The following is a 16,967-nucleotide window of genomic DNA, read 5'->3' as shown; positions in this document are numbered from 1 at the left end:
ACTTCAGTGAAATCTGAATCTAGATGGCATTTTGGGGAAACTAATGAATGGTAGAGATTCTCACCTGACTGCTCTCGTATTTATTTTACTACTGTCTAGAGAAACTGGCCTTCCTGGAAGATAGCTAACTCTGAAACTCACACCTCCACTACAGTAGAATCAGCCCCTGCAGCCCCTCCCTCTTTCTGACTGGAGAGGGTGGAAGGTGGATTTATTTTAAAAAAAATGTTTTTATTAATTTATTTTTAGTTTTCAGCATTCACTTCAACAAGCTTTTGAGTTTTAAATTTTCTCTCCCTCCCTCCCCACCTCCTTCCCCAAGACAGCATGCAATCTGATATAGGCTCTACATACACACTCCTATTAAATATATTTTCACATTAGTAATGTTGTAAAGAAGAATTAGGACCAATAGGAGTAACTTCATGAAAGAAGAAACAAAACAGAAGGAAAAAAGAAAGCAAATAGTATGCTTCAATCTGCATTCAAACTCGATAGTTCTTTCTCTGGATGCGGATAGCATTTTCCATCATGAGACTTTTGGAGAGGTCTTAGATCCTTGCATTGCTGAGAAGAGCTCAATCAGACACACCATTTAAGAAGACCCAGGGCAGCCATCTACTAATTGCCCACCAGCCTTCCTTAGGCCCCTCCTCTGAGCACCCTCCCACTTCTCCTCCCCTTTTCAGCTTCTTTTTATATGTTGTCTTCTCCCCATCATTCTGCTAACTCCTTGAGGGCAGGTACCATTTTTCGGCTTTCTTGGTACCCCTAGTGCATAACACAGTGCCTAACACACAGTAAACGCGTAATGTATATTTAAAGACGGACTAGTATGCAAATGTATGGGGCAAGGTCCAAAAAATAAAAAATTTTTCCCCCTGCACGACAGCAACCCTGAGGCTGGCTAAGTTTTCTACGCATTTTTTTTTTAAGAATTAAAAAATAGTGGATTTGATGGAGACTCCGGTGGAGCCGAAAGGCGACTATTTCTAGAATTAAAATAATAATGAGTGGCTGGACAGAGACACCGGTAGAGCCGGGAGGCGACGATTTCTCTCTTCCGATTTCCCCCCGCACGTCTTGCCCCTTCGCTCCACCCTCGGACTCAAACTCTGGCTCCTCCTGCCCGCTCTCCCCACCCGCAATGTTTAGGCACCGAAGTCACTCATCCCCATGACAACAGCCACGCGCCCGCTCCCCCCCTTCGGTTGCCAACCAGCCGCCGTCTCCTTGGTAACCCTCTTAAGCCGTCTCATCCGCCAGTCGGGCCGGGCCCGCAGGCGAGGGGAGGATTCCTCCCCCGTCCCTAGAGAGACCATGGCCTCCGAGAGCCCCGCTTCGCTGCTTCAGGACCTGGACCTGAGCGCCGAGGAGGTGAGGAAGCTCACCAGCGCCTTCGAAGACCCAGAGTTCCGGCGGCTCTTCGGCGAGTACGCGGCGGAGCTGGCGGATCCAGCGAACCGGCGGCGCTACGAAGAAGAGATTACGGCGCTGGAGCGGGAGCGCGGCGTGAAGGTGCAGTTCGTGCACCCGGCGCCGGGCCACGTGCTGCGCACCAGCCTCAACGGAGCCCAGCGATGCTTCGTCAACGTCTGCAGCAACGCGCTGCTGGGCCGGCCCCGCCGGCAGCCCGGGCCCGGGGGCCCGCAGGGCTCCTCGCGGGGGCAGCTCTGGTCCCTGCCTTACAGCCTGGCTCCGGGCCGCGAGTACATGGGCCGCCGGGGCACCCGCTACAAGGTCTACGACGTCATCTTCCACCCCGACGCTCTGTCGCTGGGCAAGCGCCACGAGCGGTTCCGGACCATGATCGATGCCACCGCCCTGGAGGCCGTGGAGAAGCAGTTCGGCGTGAAACTGGATAAGCGCAACGCCCAGACCCTGAGGATCCAATACAAAGGCACGCCGGAGGCGGCGGTGCTGCGCACGCCCCTCCCCGGCGGCCCCCCGCCGGCGCCCGAGGGGGAGGAGCCGGGGGACGACTCTCTGCCCGCCTTCCCCTACCCCTACCCCTACCCCGAAGTGGCAAAGAAGCCTCCGGCCCTGCAGTCCAGGGGCCCCGGGCCTTCCCGGGAGGAGCCTCCAGACCCGGCCCCCACCGTGCCGCGTCACAGCCTTGTGCAACGACACCACGTGGACCTGCAGGATTACCGATGCTCCCGGGACTCCTGCCCGAGCACAGTGCCCAGGGAGCTGGTAGTTACCATCGAGCTGCCGCTGCTGCGCTCCGCCGGACAAGCTGCCTTGGAGGTGACTGAGAAGCAGCTGTCGCTCGACTCCCGCAAACCCGACTACAGGCTCCGCCTCCCGCTTCCCTATGCGGTGGACGAGAGCCAAGGCAGTGCTCAGTTCAACAAGGCCAAGCGGCAGCTGGTCGTTACCTTGCCGGTAGTGGTGCCGAAGCACAGCATGGAGCACCTGGGCCCGCGGGAGGAGAAAAAAGAAGTGGAGGAGGAGGAGACAGAAGAAGAGAAGAAAAGGGAAGAGGAAGAGAAAAAGGAGGCGGAGGAATTGGAGAAAGAGGAAAAAGAGGAGGAGAAAAAGGTGGAGAGAGCCGGCCAGGTCGCTACTTCGATAAAGGGTCTTCTGAAGCAAGAAGGGGCAGAGGAGTTGACGGAGGAGCCTTTAGCAGCCAAAGGCATGCCGGAAACGGATGGCTCTTGGTCTGTGGTTTACACTTCAGAGGAGTCAGGAGGCCAGTCTGACAAGCCCTTAAGGGATACTAGGATGTTTAAGAATTGGAGCCAAGAAATCCGTTCAGATGCCCTCATTCCTTTCCAGTCTCGGTCTGAGAATTCCTGGGCTTTGGCTGGTGAAGAAATGATGGACCTTCAGGAGGGTACCACGCAGGACCAGGCTACTGGGATGGTGGCCATTCCCCCAAATACTTCGGGGCTGTCACTTGTCATTAAAGCAGATCCACCAAGTTGTACTGGAGAAGAGGATCTTCCTGCAGGGACTGTGGCCTTGCCTGAGGGCAGTAATGAAATGCCACCCTCTGGAGCACTGAGTTTACCAGAGAATGCAGGTCCACCAGGTACTTTAGGGCAGCCACTTATTAGTAAAACAAATCTATCAAATGGCACTGGAGGAGAGGAGCCTGCCTTGTCTGGAGGCAGTCATGAGGTACCATCCTCTGGGGCACCGAGCTTTCCGGAGAATACAGGTTCACCAGGAGAACCCAAGGAGAAAACAGCTATTGGAAATGAAAGCCTTCCAGAGAATACAAATAAAGTTGAACCTAGAGAAACAGTTAACATTTCAGAGACTAATAGAGGGAAACCCTTGTGCCCTCCTTTGCAGTGCAAGCAAGATGAAGAATCTCTTACTTTGTTAATCCAAGTGCCTCAAGTCCAGCCACAAAGCCTTCAGAGTGATTTAAGTCCCCATCAATACAAACTCTGCTTTTCCACACAAGATTTTGTTTCTTATTCATTCATTTTGCAATTTGCTTCTGAAAATAAGTTGAGCATGAAAGAACAGAAAATTAGTATTTCTTCATTCAATACAGTGATAGAATTGGCCAAATCTCCAGAGAGTTATGGGCACTGGAGAAAATGGTATTTTGGTTTGAACAATAACTGTTTGCAGGTAACAGTCTTCTTTTTTACTTCATAATTTTTCTTAAATCCCATTTTTCAAAATTAGCATGCATTTCCATTGTACCTTAAGTGCATCTTTTCATTCTGAAATTTTTTTTAATGATGTAGAGTCAAATCTGTAAAATACAAATTATGGAGAATGTCAATGTACCTTTTTTTTTATGGTTTACATAGTTTTTTTAACTGTCTATCGAACATGAACAAAACTGAACTAAACAGAGAGCTGAAAGCAAAGAATATATCCCCAAAGAATATATTTATAATAAAGCAGGAGGGGAGGAATTGAATCAGTGTACCTATATTTTGAAAATCTCATCTTCAGGGTTAATTAAGGGGAAAGGATTCTAGTCTTTTAAGCATAAAACTTCTGGTTTGAATCTTAGATATTAAGTACATAAAATGACTTTCTGGAGATAAATAAGTTAATTGACTGTCTTTCGTTGTTGTTCTTAGACCTTTCTTTTCCAAGAGGATCAGTGATATCACTGGTGATGTCTTGACTTGCAGGTGAATTGGATTTAAGTGAGGCAGAGTTTTTAAAGTGATCAGCCTCACTTTCTCTTCCTGAGTCATAGAATTTATAAATCTAGTCCAAGGCCTACAATTTACAAATGAGGAAACAGGCAGAGGCCCAGGGAAATTGTGACTTGCCCTTGTCCAAGATAGGTTAGTAACTAATAGCTGGAATTCAAAGCCAGGTCATCTGATGCTAAGTCTAGAGCTTTTTCCATTACTGTAAGTAGAAATCAACTTAACTATTTTTTAGAAAGAATGATGAAATATTCCACTCATGCACTTTTACAATTAGTTATAACATAAAACTATTCAATAAATGTAACAATAAGTAAACCTAATTCTTTACTGAGAGTACCCATGTACTGTACCCATGTATCAGTAGATAGAGTGAAGTCAACAAGCATTTAAGTGTCTGATATGTTCCATAGCACTCTGCTAAGCACTGGAGGTACAAAGAAAGGCAAAAACAAATAGGCAAAAACAGTCTCTTCCTCCCGCCCCCTCCACTTTGTGACGAGATGGCATTTGAACTGGATTTTAAACGATGAATAGAGATTCAGAAAAGGAAAATGAAAGGAAGGACATTCCAAACATAAAGGAGCAAAGGCATGGGAGTGGTTGAATAGCCCAGAGAATCTAACTTGATCATGGTGGGGAATAATGCAGGAAAGGCTGGAAAATGGGGGGGTACCATATTATAGATGTCCTTAAAAGACAGCATATAATGGATTTGGAGTCACTAGAGACCTGTCTCCTACATTTAAATTCGTCTGTGACAAGAGCTGAGCCTCTAGATGTCAGCTGAAAAAGATCCAGTGAGATCTAATGTTTGTAAAGCACTTTGTTGAACTGGAAAACCATCCCCTAAATGTGAACTCTATTATTGGACGCAAGGGTTTTAATTTTATTTGATAGACATGTAGAAAGCTACTGAATGTTTTTGAGCCAAGGAGAAACATGACTAGAGCTGTGCATTAGAGATAGAAAGGTTCTGATATTTATATGAAAGATGAATAAAAAGTGAGGGAGTAGAAGTGGAATGACTGAACTGTAATAATAGTCCAGATTGGTGATAATGAGGACCTATCTTAGGGCAGTGGCAGTGGGAATAAAAAGGAGGATACCGGGGCATCGAGGTAGCACAGTGGATAGAGCTCTAGCCTTGAAGTCAGGAGGACCTGAGTTCAAATGCGACCTCAGACACTTGACACTTACTAGCTGTGTGACTCACTTAACCCCAATTGCCTTACCAAAAATGCAAAAAAGAACAAACAAACAAACAAAAAGGAGGGTACATATATTGAGGACTGAAGCTGGATTTAGTAAATATTTGGATAGGAGAGGAGAATGGTGTGTGTGAATAATCCCAGGTAAAGGGATTGGAAAGAGTTAAATCATGGCATACTAGAAAAATAGTGGTACCACAGAGACAGTGAAGTTAGAAGGACAAGCAGCTTTGGGGAAAGATAATTAATTCTGTTCTAGATATGTTGAGTTTCATATGGCAGTGGGACTTTGAGGTGTGTAAGGTAAGCAGATTAATCAGTGGGTCTGGAGGGGAAAAAACAGAAGGGGCATAGCACATGAATATAAAAGAGCACAAAAAGGAGAACAAAGGCTATCACCTATAGGCCAGTGAATTTCCCTTTGATACCTGGAAAAAGTCTAGAATGTATCGTTAAACCAGTGGTTAAAGAACACATTAGAAAGGCAAGTGGTGATTACAAAGAGCCAGCTCCTAGAAAAGGCCTAGACCGACTAAACTCACTGTCTTCCTTGACGAGATTACTGAACTAGTTGAAAAAGTAAAGTTGTCTTAGAATTTAACAAAACTTTTGCTAAGGCCTCTAATACTGTTCTCGTGGAGAAAATGTGGAGATGTGGATCTCGTAATACAATCAAATGGATTCCAAACTTGGGTTGATTCAGAACTTTGAGCATTGGGCCGCTTATCTTGAATAGTTGAGATGTTAATGGTTTACATTAACTGGATTACAGTTTGTGTAGGGAAGTAAAGTAAGAAGTTGGGGAATGTCGGAGCTGGTGAAGAGGTGGAGTGGAGGCAGGGAGAGACTAGCGCTGGTTTGACTGGAAAGGAAAACTGCATGGAGAGGGGTAATAGGAAATTAGACAGAAAAGGTCTATTGCATGGGTACCTTTGGAATAACATGTATTCTGCTTCATTTTTATTGATGCCTTTTCCTGTATACCCTAAGCTTCTCTCCCCCAGGTCCTGGAAACATTTCTTTGTATGCATTTTCCCTGCCCAGGAACCAACAAAGAACAAAAAAGAAAGGGCAAGTAGGGAAGCAGTTGATCCAAACCACCCAAATACCCGCCTCTTCTGAAAGTGTTTGTGTTGGCTACTTTTACCGAATTATTCATTTCTCTTTTTTATTCCTTGTTATAAGGGAAAAGTAGGGAGACAGATACGTTGAGGATTTTATATGATGTAAAAACAAAAGGATAACAAGAATATGTATTTTTTAAAGCTATACATTTTTAAAAGTTGCCCTCCCACTCTGAATCTCAAATTTATCTCTTTGTGAGCTTTTAGGTACAGGCGTTTTCAGTGTAACAGGACAATAATAGCTAACATTTTAGGTAATACTTTAAGGTTTGCAAAGTACTTTATGCTTTATTAGCCTCATTTTACAGATGAGAAACCTAAGGTAAACAAGTTAGATGAAGGTTCATGTAATAACACTAAAGGGACATTTAAACATAATACTGCTTTTCTTCCCTATTTTTAGGAAAGGCTTTTTGTCATCGAAGAAAATGTTGATGAATTTCTTGAAGGCGTCTTGAATTTCAATAAGTCAGCCCCCAAAACCCAGCCATTAATTGAAGTACTTGAAGTTAGTGATAAGAAGACCCAAATTCAATTAAAGGTAAAATTTTGGTGAACTCTCTAGAGGAGAGATTTGTGAAGTATTTAAAATCTAACAATCCCACTTTTGCCCTTTTAGTCTCCTTTAATGTATTCAATATTTAACCAATAACTAAACACATGAAAATTAACGCTTAAAAATTTCACTTACAAGAAAAATGCATCATCCTTTATGCTATAACTATAAAGTAATACTATCTGGAGATGGCTCCAGGATGCAGTGGGAGACCAGAACAAAGGATAAACAAAGATGTACAATTCTTTAGTTATTTTAATAATGATTTATTAATATTTATTTTATAAGGAACTTGCTTAGCATAGTACACCTGGAATACAGTAGATGCTTAATAAATGCTTGTTGCTTGCTGATCAACATTAGTGGGAAATATTCATGAGTTTCATACACCTTAAGCCTTTCTAAAGAATTTGGCACTGGTGTACAGGAGAAGCTAGAACTGGACCTAGAATCTGGGTTCCTGAGTCATAGAATTCTGGAATTTCAAAGGGACCTTGGGTCATCTAGTATAATTCCCTTATTTTGCAGATTAAGAAACTGAGGCAGAAGGAGTAGAAGATCTTATACAGCAAATTAGTGTTAGGCCCCAAACCAGGGCTCTTTCAGTCCAGTTTCTCATTCCACTCGATACTATGTTGACTCCCAATGTTAAGAAAGAATTAAATAGAATATCTTATCGATGGTTTCCTCCAGGGAAAACACTTGATTTATGACAGGTGATAAACAAGTTTCTTATAATTATCTACAAATTATGTTATAATTTACTTATGTGTCAGTTTGCAAAGAACTTTACAAATATTAACTCATTTGAACCTCAGAACACCCATTGTAAGATGGGGACTACATTTTACAGATGAGAAAAACTGCAGCTGGGAAAGATGAAATGGGTTTCCTTTCCATTGAGTGTAAGAGGCAAAACTTGGAACCGAGGTTTCCTGATTCCAAGTCAGGGATTTTATCTACCTGCCAAGTGGACCCATTCTAGAAAAGTCAGGGGAGAAGGTGATGTGTTTAACTGATGCTAAACAAATTAATCAAAATCCTATGGTCTCCACATAGATCTTAATATTTAGTTTGATGGGCTTTTACATCCAAAACAAAGATAATTAAACTTTTTGACAATCTTAATAGTATTTTTATTTTTCCCCAATTACACGTCAAGATAATTTTCAACATTCATTTTTGTAAAATTTTGAATTCCAAATTTTTCTCTCTCCCTCCCCAGGACAGCAAGCAATCACATATAAGTTATACATGTACAGTCATATTAAACATATTTTCACATTAGTCATGTGAACAAAAGGAAAAACTACAAGAAAAAACAAGTGAAAATAGTATGCTTTGATCTTCATTCAGACTCTATTCAGATTCTCTGAATGTGGGTAGCATTTTCCATCATGAGTCTTTTGGAATTGTCTTGGATCATTGTATTGCTGAGAAAAGCTAAGTCTACAAGATAATTAAACTTAAATTTTCTAAGCTTCCCTTCTCTTTCCTTTCTAGATTTTGTTGTTAAGAGTTAATACTATCCATACTTTTAATTATATCAAGCTTTAGGTTTTCAGCCAGGGTAGCTTTCATTTTGGCCACAGATTTTAATGTGATACGATAAACATGCCTGCTGTTTGTAGACCCTGGAGGGGAAACAAAGTTTAGACAAGATATTCCTTTTATATTCTAGTATTAGCCCTTTTAGAATTTATGTCCCCCCTCAGGTTTATGAGGTACCTGTTTCCTTGCCCTTCTGCTTCCCCAGTGAGTCCTTTCCTGGGCTTCCAAACCTAAAAAAGATTTTTCAGTCACCTCTCTCAACCTTAGTGCCACTGATGATGAGCCATAGAAGCCCTGTCCCTTTTCTTTTGCTGTCTGAAAGGCAAAGAGCCTTCCCTATTTGTCCTCCAAAAATTATTCCTCTGGGATTTAGGCTTTCTTGCTTTAGAAATCTCAGTGCCTCTAGGTTCTAAAATCTTTGTCTTACATTGACCTGCGATCCCTTTCCTGAGTGGTTTGCCTGGAATAAATTCATTAGTCTGACATAAGTCAGACTTTATAGTCTTTATAGACTGCCTGCATCCTAACAGCAAAGTGCTGGCTTCTTCAACTGTTTCTCTTAACTGACTTAACTATAATGATCCCTCTCTTCTCCAGAGTGCTTGTGATCTAGAAGGAAGAAATGTTGCCTTTAGGATTCCAGCTTCCCTGAGCTTCAACCCCAACCCTGTTGTAAATCTGTTTTCTATTCCTAACTTGTTAGCAGAACTGAGATATCAGACACTTCTAGGATCAGTAGACAACTGACATCTTTCTCTGTTCCAACACACTTTCCTATTAACTAGGTTGTTGAATGCACAACAAGAAAATGCCATGCGCATGTAAACAGTAATAGACCACTCCTCACCAATAATGGTGCAGTATCACAGAGGTCTTGATTGAGTAGGCTGAATGTTGTGAAATGAAAGTAATTGTTTAGACAGTTGTTATATTTTGCTATTTTTGTTTTCAGCATTAGACAGTTAAACCATTTAGTGATTATGAGAATTATGTCTGTCGCTTTTAATGTTTCCTAAAAGTATTTTTGATGTTGCAAAATTATATCATAAGGTTCCAAAAAAAAGAATGAGTTATTAAAAAGACCTGGTTGAATTCAGTGAATGAGGCTGGTAACCTAAGCTAGCTTTATCATTCATTCATTGAGCTCAGGATATTTTAACACTTCAGGAGACATCAGACATTTCTGCAGATTAGCTAAGAGCCAGAAGTATCCCTCAGATAGCAAACCGCGGACAGCACAAAAGGTAACATGGATTGTTGGCTTTTTTTTAATTGCAATACAAATAGACTTCAGAGAAAATATGCAAATATGGTCAGAATAAAACGAGAAAAGGTAAGGATTCTGGGGGCCAGAGTCCATAGGCATGGAATTTCCAAGAATGACTGTGGAGTTTCATCTATTCCTAGAGGAAGAAACTTTTAGAAGCTGTATTGGAAAGTTCCTCCAAAAATTGTTTCATTCAGGTTTCTAAGAACAAAACAATAATTCTTAAAGGCCAAGAGTAGTCAAAGAATGTAAGTGCAACATAACGAGGGCTTAGAGATGTTGACCTGAGCAGTTTACACCTGGAAATAACACAGGGAGGTTCTGGGAAAGTCTCAAGATTCTACTTATCTTGGAAGCTGTGCAACTAAAACCTACTTCATGCTAGAATTCTGTGTATCTTTGTTTAGGATCCAAACCAATTTAGAAACTTGTACATAATAGAGCTTGTCTTGCTTATAACAGTTCATCTCACATGGTAAGCTTTCATGTATTTTTCTTGCCTCCTTTGGTTTATCTTAATTTCTTAGTAATATTAACCTCTTTAAATATTTAAGTGAAATTGTGTGAGTAAACTGCTCCCCAAACTGAAGGGAGTACTTAGTGTGTCTATATCTTTTTTAATTATGACTAGATCCTATTTGTTTGTGGGGCTTTTGTTTTTTAGAAGTAGTAAGAAAAATAATTATTTTCATGTTTACATATTTAAGTAAAATAGAAGATTATTACAACTTCAAAAAAGGGGATAAGAAATAGGAAGATAACGTTCTTCAATACAGATTAAGGAATAGTGTACTTAAGGCAGCAGTAAAATTGAAACCAGCTCCAGAGCCTGGAGATCTAGAAGAGATAGTAACTGGGAAGGCTGGCTGCTGAAGCTGGAGCCTCTTATTGCCTAAACTAGTCCTCACACATTGATGCAGTTTTTGTGTTTTGTTTTTTGCCTTTGTGCTCCCTTTGGTATTGTATTGTCAAGAGAATTCAAGAAAAGGCCAGCGCGAGGCTCCCCCCCCCTTTAGTATACCCCTTATTGCAAAGTTATGAGAAGACATAGTCAAAAGTAGCAAGGCGATTGGCAGGCCTGGATGGGCTGGCATCTACAGAGTTGGAGGTTATTAGATTACACATCTAATAGATTGTTACAGAAATAATTTATTGCCAATCCAGGTCTAAATCTTCTGATTTCTTTGACACACAGAATTTATGGTAATGAATGTATTCTTTTAGAGATGACTTATATGTTTTAATATTTAGTCATTTTAACAGAGCCCTACTATTTAATTGGTTTTTGTTTCAAAGAGCAGTTCTTTTATTTCTCTTGACAGTCACAAGAAGTAGATGGCCAAGATCAGCTTAATGAAAAGGAACTAAGATTTAATATAAGAAGCGATCTGACTGAAAAAGGAAATATACTTCAAACAAATACAAAAAACAGTAGCAATGCAACTGATGTTGAAAAAGAACATTCAAAAGGAAACACCAAACCTTCTGATTCTTATACAACAGATAAAGCACTAAAAAAGAGCAGCTGTGGGTCAGCTCCCTGCCTGCAACATGAACCTCCAAGTGCTTCTACAGAGGTTCTTGGGAAATCTCAACAACCAGACTCAGTGTCCAAATCCAGTTTCACAAAAGAAAAAATTGATGTTTATTCAAATAATGAAAAACAAAATATAAAATCACCAGCATTGATGGAAAAGAAAGAACGGGATGAAGATCACATACTTCAAAGTATAAAAGAAACCAATATGAAGGATGGAAAGGTACAGATTATTAAAGACCATGTGACTGACTGTGCATTCACTTTTCAAAATTCTTTGTTATATGACTTGGATTAATTTGGAGATTTTAATTTGTCAAATTCAAGTCAAAGTCAAATTAAATTCAGTTAAAGTCCTTAGATTTAAAATAGAGATAGTGTCCATGTCTAAATTTACTTCAAATTCAGAGTCTGGAAGAAACCAGTAAATAGTAAATCATTTACCTGATTACTTTCAGAGATAAATTTTTAAATTAATTATATAAGCTGAGTTTGAACCTTTAGCTACATTACATCAATTTTTCAATTAATATTTTACAATCAGATACTGATAACATGAAGGAAATTGATTTACCAATTCCCCTTAACTTTTTTTCTAAATTATGAGCACTCTAAATTTTAAAAGTAAAGCTTAACACCATATTTTTTCCTTTTGTTGTACCTCTTATTGTTGACCATTATTTTGTCTTGAAATATTAATAAAATTGGAATGTTTGTTATTCATTAAAGAGTTCTCAAGAGGGTAGGCATCAACTAGCAATACATAGGTCAAGATTCTGAAATTGTGACAAGGGTTTTAAATTAGATTTTATCAAATTATTCTAGACTTGCATTATATACAAGAATTTTCTGTTCTAAAAGCTCAGAAGGAATAAAATGAACCCCACTGACATTCATCAAATTCAGATAAAGTATTTCTAGGGCAAAATAGTATTAAGTATTTTTGCTTCAGCTCTGAAAATATTTGTTCTTTGCCTTACCATACATAATAGGATATCCAAGAGACACAGTTTTCCTAATTAACAATTACTTCAAGAATTCACTGGTGTTTCTTAGACTATATTACTCAAGTATTAAGATGTGTCTTTTGGTTTCATATAAGTGACTTTTTTGAAGAAAAATCTTAAAAGTAAGGAAAATTTTCTGTTATATATCCCAGAGAACAAAACTACATAGTTTGGGTAATTAATTACAAAAAATTCATTTTGCATTTTCCTATTTGATAATTTAAAGTAAATTTCTCATGCCTCCTGAATAGGAGAAAAACAAGTCAGAAATGAAAAAAATATTCAATCCCCTGCAATATAGTCTAGTATCATCAGTCAAAAGGGCAAGTAAAACTTTTTAGCCGAACAATAATTAATTCACACGAGTCTCGGAAGCCTGGGACCCTCTCCTAGTAAAAAATTAATGGAACAACAAAAGTTAAAAAGTGAAGTATTTATTTGCTGGCTAACCCCAAGTCCAGAGATGAGTCTACTTTTTGCACTATACAGGGGCTGACCCCTTGAATCGTTGAAAAACCCAGAAAACTGATCTGGGCTACTCAAAACTTTGGAGTAAGAATTCCAGGTCAGACCTGCAAGAGCTAGCAAACCAGAACTAGTATGATCTCTAGGGGTGTGAGGTTTCTCCTCAGCTGGATGGAATGTGATAAGACTTAAAATCCATATCATTAATTCTTAGTGAATTTGCTATAATTTTCTTTGTAAGGAATCTATAATTTTTTTAGTTGACTGCAGTTGTATAAAATTTATACTATTATTAACTACTCTATATATAAATATTTTAAGTAAGCTTCATGTTCCTATTCTGTCATTTTAAAAAATGTAATTCCAGTTTTAAAACTGTCAGGAGCAAATGTTTCATGTAACAAGTGTCAGTACCATTGTCTTATAACTTTGAGATTAAATTTAGGTTTCCTTCCCATTAAACTCTTTTTTATTCATTTTCTGTGGTTTGGTGATTTGAAAGTTAATGTTTTCTTCCAAAAGGGGACAATTTCATTGGTACTCTCATTGGGGAAGGATGCATTATTTGAAATTTGAGAATTACTAAATTACACATTCTTAGTAGCTAGCAATTCCAGCTCCCGTGCACATGCTCATTTGATCTTACCAGCCACCCTATGAGGGAGGTAATATACCTTTCCTCATTTTACAGATGAAGATATTGAGGCTCAGAGACTGCACAGTGGCCAGGCCACACAAATCCAGGTCCTCTGATTCCAAGTCTAGTGTTCTTTCTACTACTCCATTTGTTTTCTAAAGAATTAACGTCAGATTTTTAAAATAAAAAGACCTTTCAAAACATTTTTATCAACTAAATTTTGGCACTGAGGTTATAATAAAATTGACCTAAAAATAATTTAAGGATTCCTATATGCAAAAATGTAGATTTTTATTTTGACATAAAAGAAAGATAACAAAACCCAGGTATTTCTACACTAAAGTAGAAATATTTAAGCTTTCCGTATCAAATACATACCAAAAGACAGGTCGTTCTGTGCAGGCAGGTCTTCACATAACCTTAGGTATAGATATCTGCCATTCTGAAAATAACTGTTCTTTGAGAAGGTATTTAATATCTGGATTATAAAACCAGTACCCAGCAATAATTTTGCTGTTTTCTTATAATTTAAAAAATGAATTTCAGTTTTAAAAGATGTTTTCAAAGTGCAAAAGTATATAAAGATCCAGATAAATTTGTAATAGATGAATTTTAATGTTTTCTGTATTCCTCAGCCCTTCCAATTTTCAACTGATGTTACCTTTTGCAGTTGGAATTTTAAAAAAGATTACTATTCTTTTTAACACTTTTGACAAGAATGTTTATTTGTATTAAAGCAGAAACCAATTCCTAAATCAGCTTTACACAGTTTTGTGTCCTTCAGAACAATACGATCCAAATTTTAAAAACTCATTTTTATTTGTGCAGTTTTCACTGCAGTCTTCTATAACTTTTACAGAGTTCGTGGTCCCTAATATCTCCCCACCCTCCATTTTTCCCATGTGGAAGGAGAGGAGCCATAGTGTACTTTTTAATGATACTTAGAGTCTTAGGAAACAGATACTGTTTGTTTTTGTTTAAGAGCAATTCAATTTGGGCACTCTGGGTGGATGGTCTACAGGGTTCCTTGTGGTGCATACCACAGTCTCCAGCATGATAAATCCTAGGAACTTCAGGAACCATGACTTTCCAGAAATTTTTAAGACAAGTTGTAGTCAAATACTGAAGAGTCCAGTCCCAGTTATAATCATCGTAGGTACAGAAAGTGTCTGTGCACTCCATCAGTTTATGATATGTATCTCGAGTCAACACTAGGCCCATATTGTGCTCTGTGGATTTCCAAGTTTTCACTTCTACCTTGTCCGCTTTGCCGAAGAAACTGCGACTGACAGAATAGGAGCCCAGGGAGAGCACGTCACACTCGGGGCACTCCTGAGGTTTCAATTTCCACATTTTTTTGAGCACGTGAAAAAAGTCTGGGGCTAGGTAATGATCCTCCTCCAGAAAAACCATGAGACCGGCATAGTCCCGGAGAATCTTGACCCTCTCCCAAACAAAATGCAGCTTCCACCACCAGTGATGCTTGGTTTGAGAAAACTTGGCCTCTCGGTAATGGCCGAAGGAGTCCGGATATTCCGCATTGATGCAGCCCATTTTCAAAGCCGCTTTCTTCTGCAGGTCTCGGGGACAATCTTTGGGGTCGTTGCCGGGGAACTCGTTGGGGTACAGCTGGATGCTGAAGGGGAAGAAGACCTGCAGCACGGGGCAGAAATCCACCCCGGCGATCAGCTGATTGATCTCGGCCGACCAAAAATCGTGGCTAAAGATGACTAAGAGGTTGCCGATGCCCTGGACCCTGCGGAGCGAGTCCAGCAGCAGCTTGAGGTAGTCGGGCCGGTTGTGCACCTGGACCACCAGCACGAGCTCCGGCTCCAGCGGCGCGGGGCCCCCGGCAGCGCCGCCGCCGCCTCCGGCCCCCGCCCCCCCCGCCGCGTTCCTCAGCGTCTGGTCGAAGTTCACCTGGTACACCAGCGACCGGTACACCAGCGTCATGTTGTCCACCTCGGGCGGCGGGGCGGCCGTGCCGTTGGGGAACCTGCGGAGCTCGCGGGGCCTGCAGCCCGCGCCGGGGCGGGCGCCGAGCCGGCGAAGGCCTCATTCTTCCGCTGCCGCCCGTTGCTGTTCCAGAAGACGAAGCCGCAGGCGGCCACCACCAGCGTCAGAATCAGCACCTTCCGCTTGTAGATGCGGAACCTCATGGTCTCCGGGGCCGCGGGTCGGGGAGGAGGGAGCGGGCTAGCTAGCGGCGTCCGGCAGCGTGGAGCCTTGGCTTCGGCAGGCGCGCTAGCCCGCCCTAGTCCCCGCTCGTAGCAGCAGCCAAGCCCCCGCAGTCCCCCGGGCTAACTCATCCCTGGCCCGGCGGGAGGTGGGGGCTGGGGCCGGGGCCGTCCCGAGTCCGAAGGCAACGGAGCCGCAGCAGTACTCAGCGGCCCCACGCCACCCCGGCGCGGCCCATTCTCCTCTTCAGCGGCAGCTCCCCGGCCGCTAGGAGACCCGGCTCTCGGTGCTCCGCGCTCTCGCCATTCAGGACAGCGGGTCGAGAGGAAGCGTGCCGCAGCTTTGGTACCCTCGCCCCGCTCCCCTGCCGCAGCTCGAGCCAGCCTCGGTGCCTTCCGCGCTCCTCCTCGAGCAGCCCCTTCTCTCGCTGGCGGCGGAGCGACGCAGGTGGCGGCTGGGTTCCAGCCCAGGCGGCGTCGATAGTGACACGGCTGGCAAACGCCTCTGCCCTCCAGCTCGCGCCCCGCCCTCCCTCCTGATTGGTGCTTCTCAGTCACGTCCCGGGGCGCCCTCCTACGGCCTCCTGTAGCTCGTTGGGCGGGGACCCGTCACTCCTTTCTAATCGTCCCGCCCCTTCCCGTCAGGCGCGGGGTGATGAGTTGGAGCGCGAGTGCCTAGGGGGTGTTTGCGTTGGGGCCGAGCTGAGGAGAGTAGTAGGTCTGTTTCAGGTGGACCACATCTGCTCGGGGAGCCCACCCGATGAAATGATGGAGCCCCGTCATAGAGGCCTTCTTGGCCTCGTCGCTGACCTTTTGCAATAAGGACACGTCATCTTTGAAAGCTTAGCTTCTGGAACAGGAAACTTGTGTAACAGGAACGTGGCATCTCTATACCTCTGAAAAGGCATCAGAGATGAGAAAGTGGAAGGTCATGAAAACGATTAAAAACCCAGCCCCCTGGCTCTTTTTTGACGGGTAAAAAATGAAATAAAAATACATTTCTAACGTTTGGGTTTTTTCTCTCTTTGAAAGTTCAAAGCAAATACCACCTCCTCAGTAAAGTCTTATGAGTCAGAAGATAAGGATTTGACTTCCTGCTCGACCATTCACTTCTTAGATTGTTTTTCGTTTTCCAAATTGTGTCTTGCACAGAGTAGGTGTTGAATATTATTGTCATATTTTTGTGACCTTGGGCAAGCTTATTTCTTCATCACCTCTAAATCTTTGATCCTATGACATTACATGCTACTTTATTATACATCAACTTAGGCAAGTACCACGTTATATAGTTTTCCCCACACC

The 16,967-nt window shown here is 42.0% G+C and overlaps 2 protein-coding genes across 2 annotated transcripts; one reads left to right on the top strand and one right to left on the bottom strand.

Annotated features, from left to right (window-relative positions):
- Window positions 1-990: 990 nt before the first annotated feature.
- On the top strand, window positions 991-13,327 carry DNAAF2 (dynein axonemal assembly factor 2). Its single transcript, XM_021004785.2, has 3 exons — window positions 991-3,591; window positions 6,872-7,009; window positions 11,165-13,327. Exons 1-3 carry the CDS (start codon window positions 1,177-1,179, stop codon window positions 11,675-11,677), a joined length of 3,066 nt encoding a protein of 1,021 aa, XP_020860444.1. The 5' UTR covers window positions 991-1,176; the 3' UTR covers window positions 11,678-13,327.
- An 855-nt stretch (window positions 13,328-14,182) lies between these two features.
- On the bottom strand, window positions 14,183-16,647 carry MGAT2 (alpha-1,6-mannosyl-glycoprotein 2-beta-N-acetylglucosaminyltransferase). Its single transcript, XM_021004793.2, is given in 2 exon segments — window positions 14,183-15,533; window positions 15,536-16,647. Coding segments are annotated over 2 exon segments (1,326 nt in total). The 5' UTR covers window positions 15,648-16,647; the 3' UTR covers window positions 14,183-14,319.
- Between the last annotated feature and the right edge of the window lie 320 nt (window positions 16,648-16,967).

The sequence above is a fragment of the Phascolarctos cinereus genome, unplaced genomic scaffold (assembly GCF_003287225.1).
Source record: "Phascolarctos cinereus isolate Bilbo 61053 unplaced genomic scaffold, phaCin_HiC Scaffold_3;HRSCAF=262, whole genome shotgun sequence".
Lineage (NCBI taxonomy): Eukaryota > Metazoa > Chordata > Mammalia > Diprotodontia > Phascolarctidae > Phascolarctos > Phascolarctos cinereus.
Note: the sequence above shows the minus strand (reverse complement) of the source record. Positions and strands in the feature narration are given on the sequence as shown.

Excerpts from the sequence above, each read along its gene's own strand:
- DNAAF2 (XM_021004785.2), top strand. The coding sequence starts at position 1,177 with ATGACAACAGCCACGCGCCCGCTCCCCCCCTTCGGTTGCCAACCAGCC. Across the intron at positions 3,592-6,871 it reads TGAACAATAACTGTTTGCAG|GAAAGGCTTTTTGTCATCGA; the intron begins GTAACAGTCTTC and ends CCCTATTTTTAG. Across the intron at positions 7,010-11,164 it reads AGACCCAAATTCAATTAAAG|TCACAAGAAGTAGATGGCCA; the intron begins GTAAAATTTTGG and ends TTCTCTTGACAG.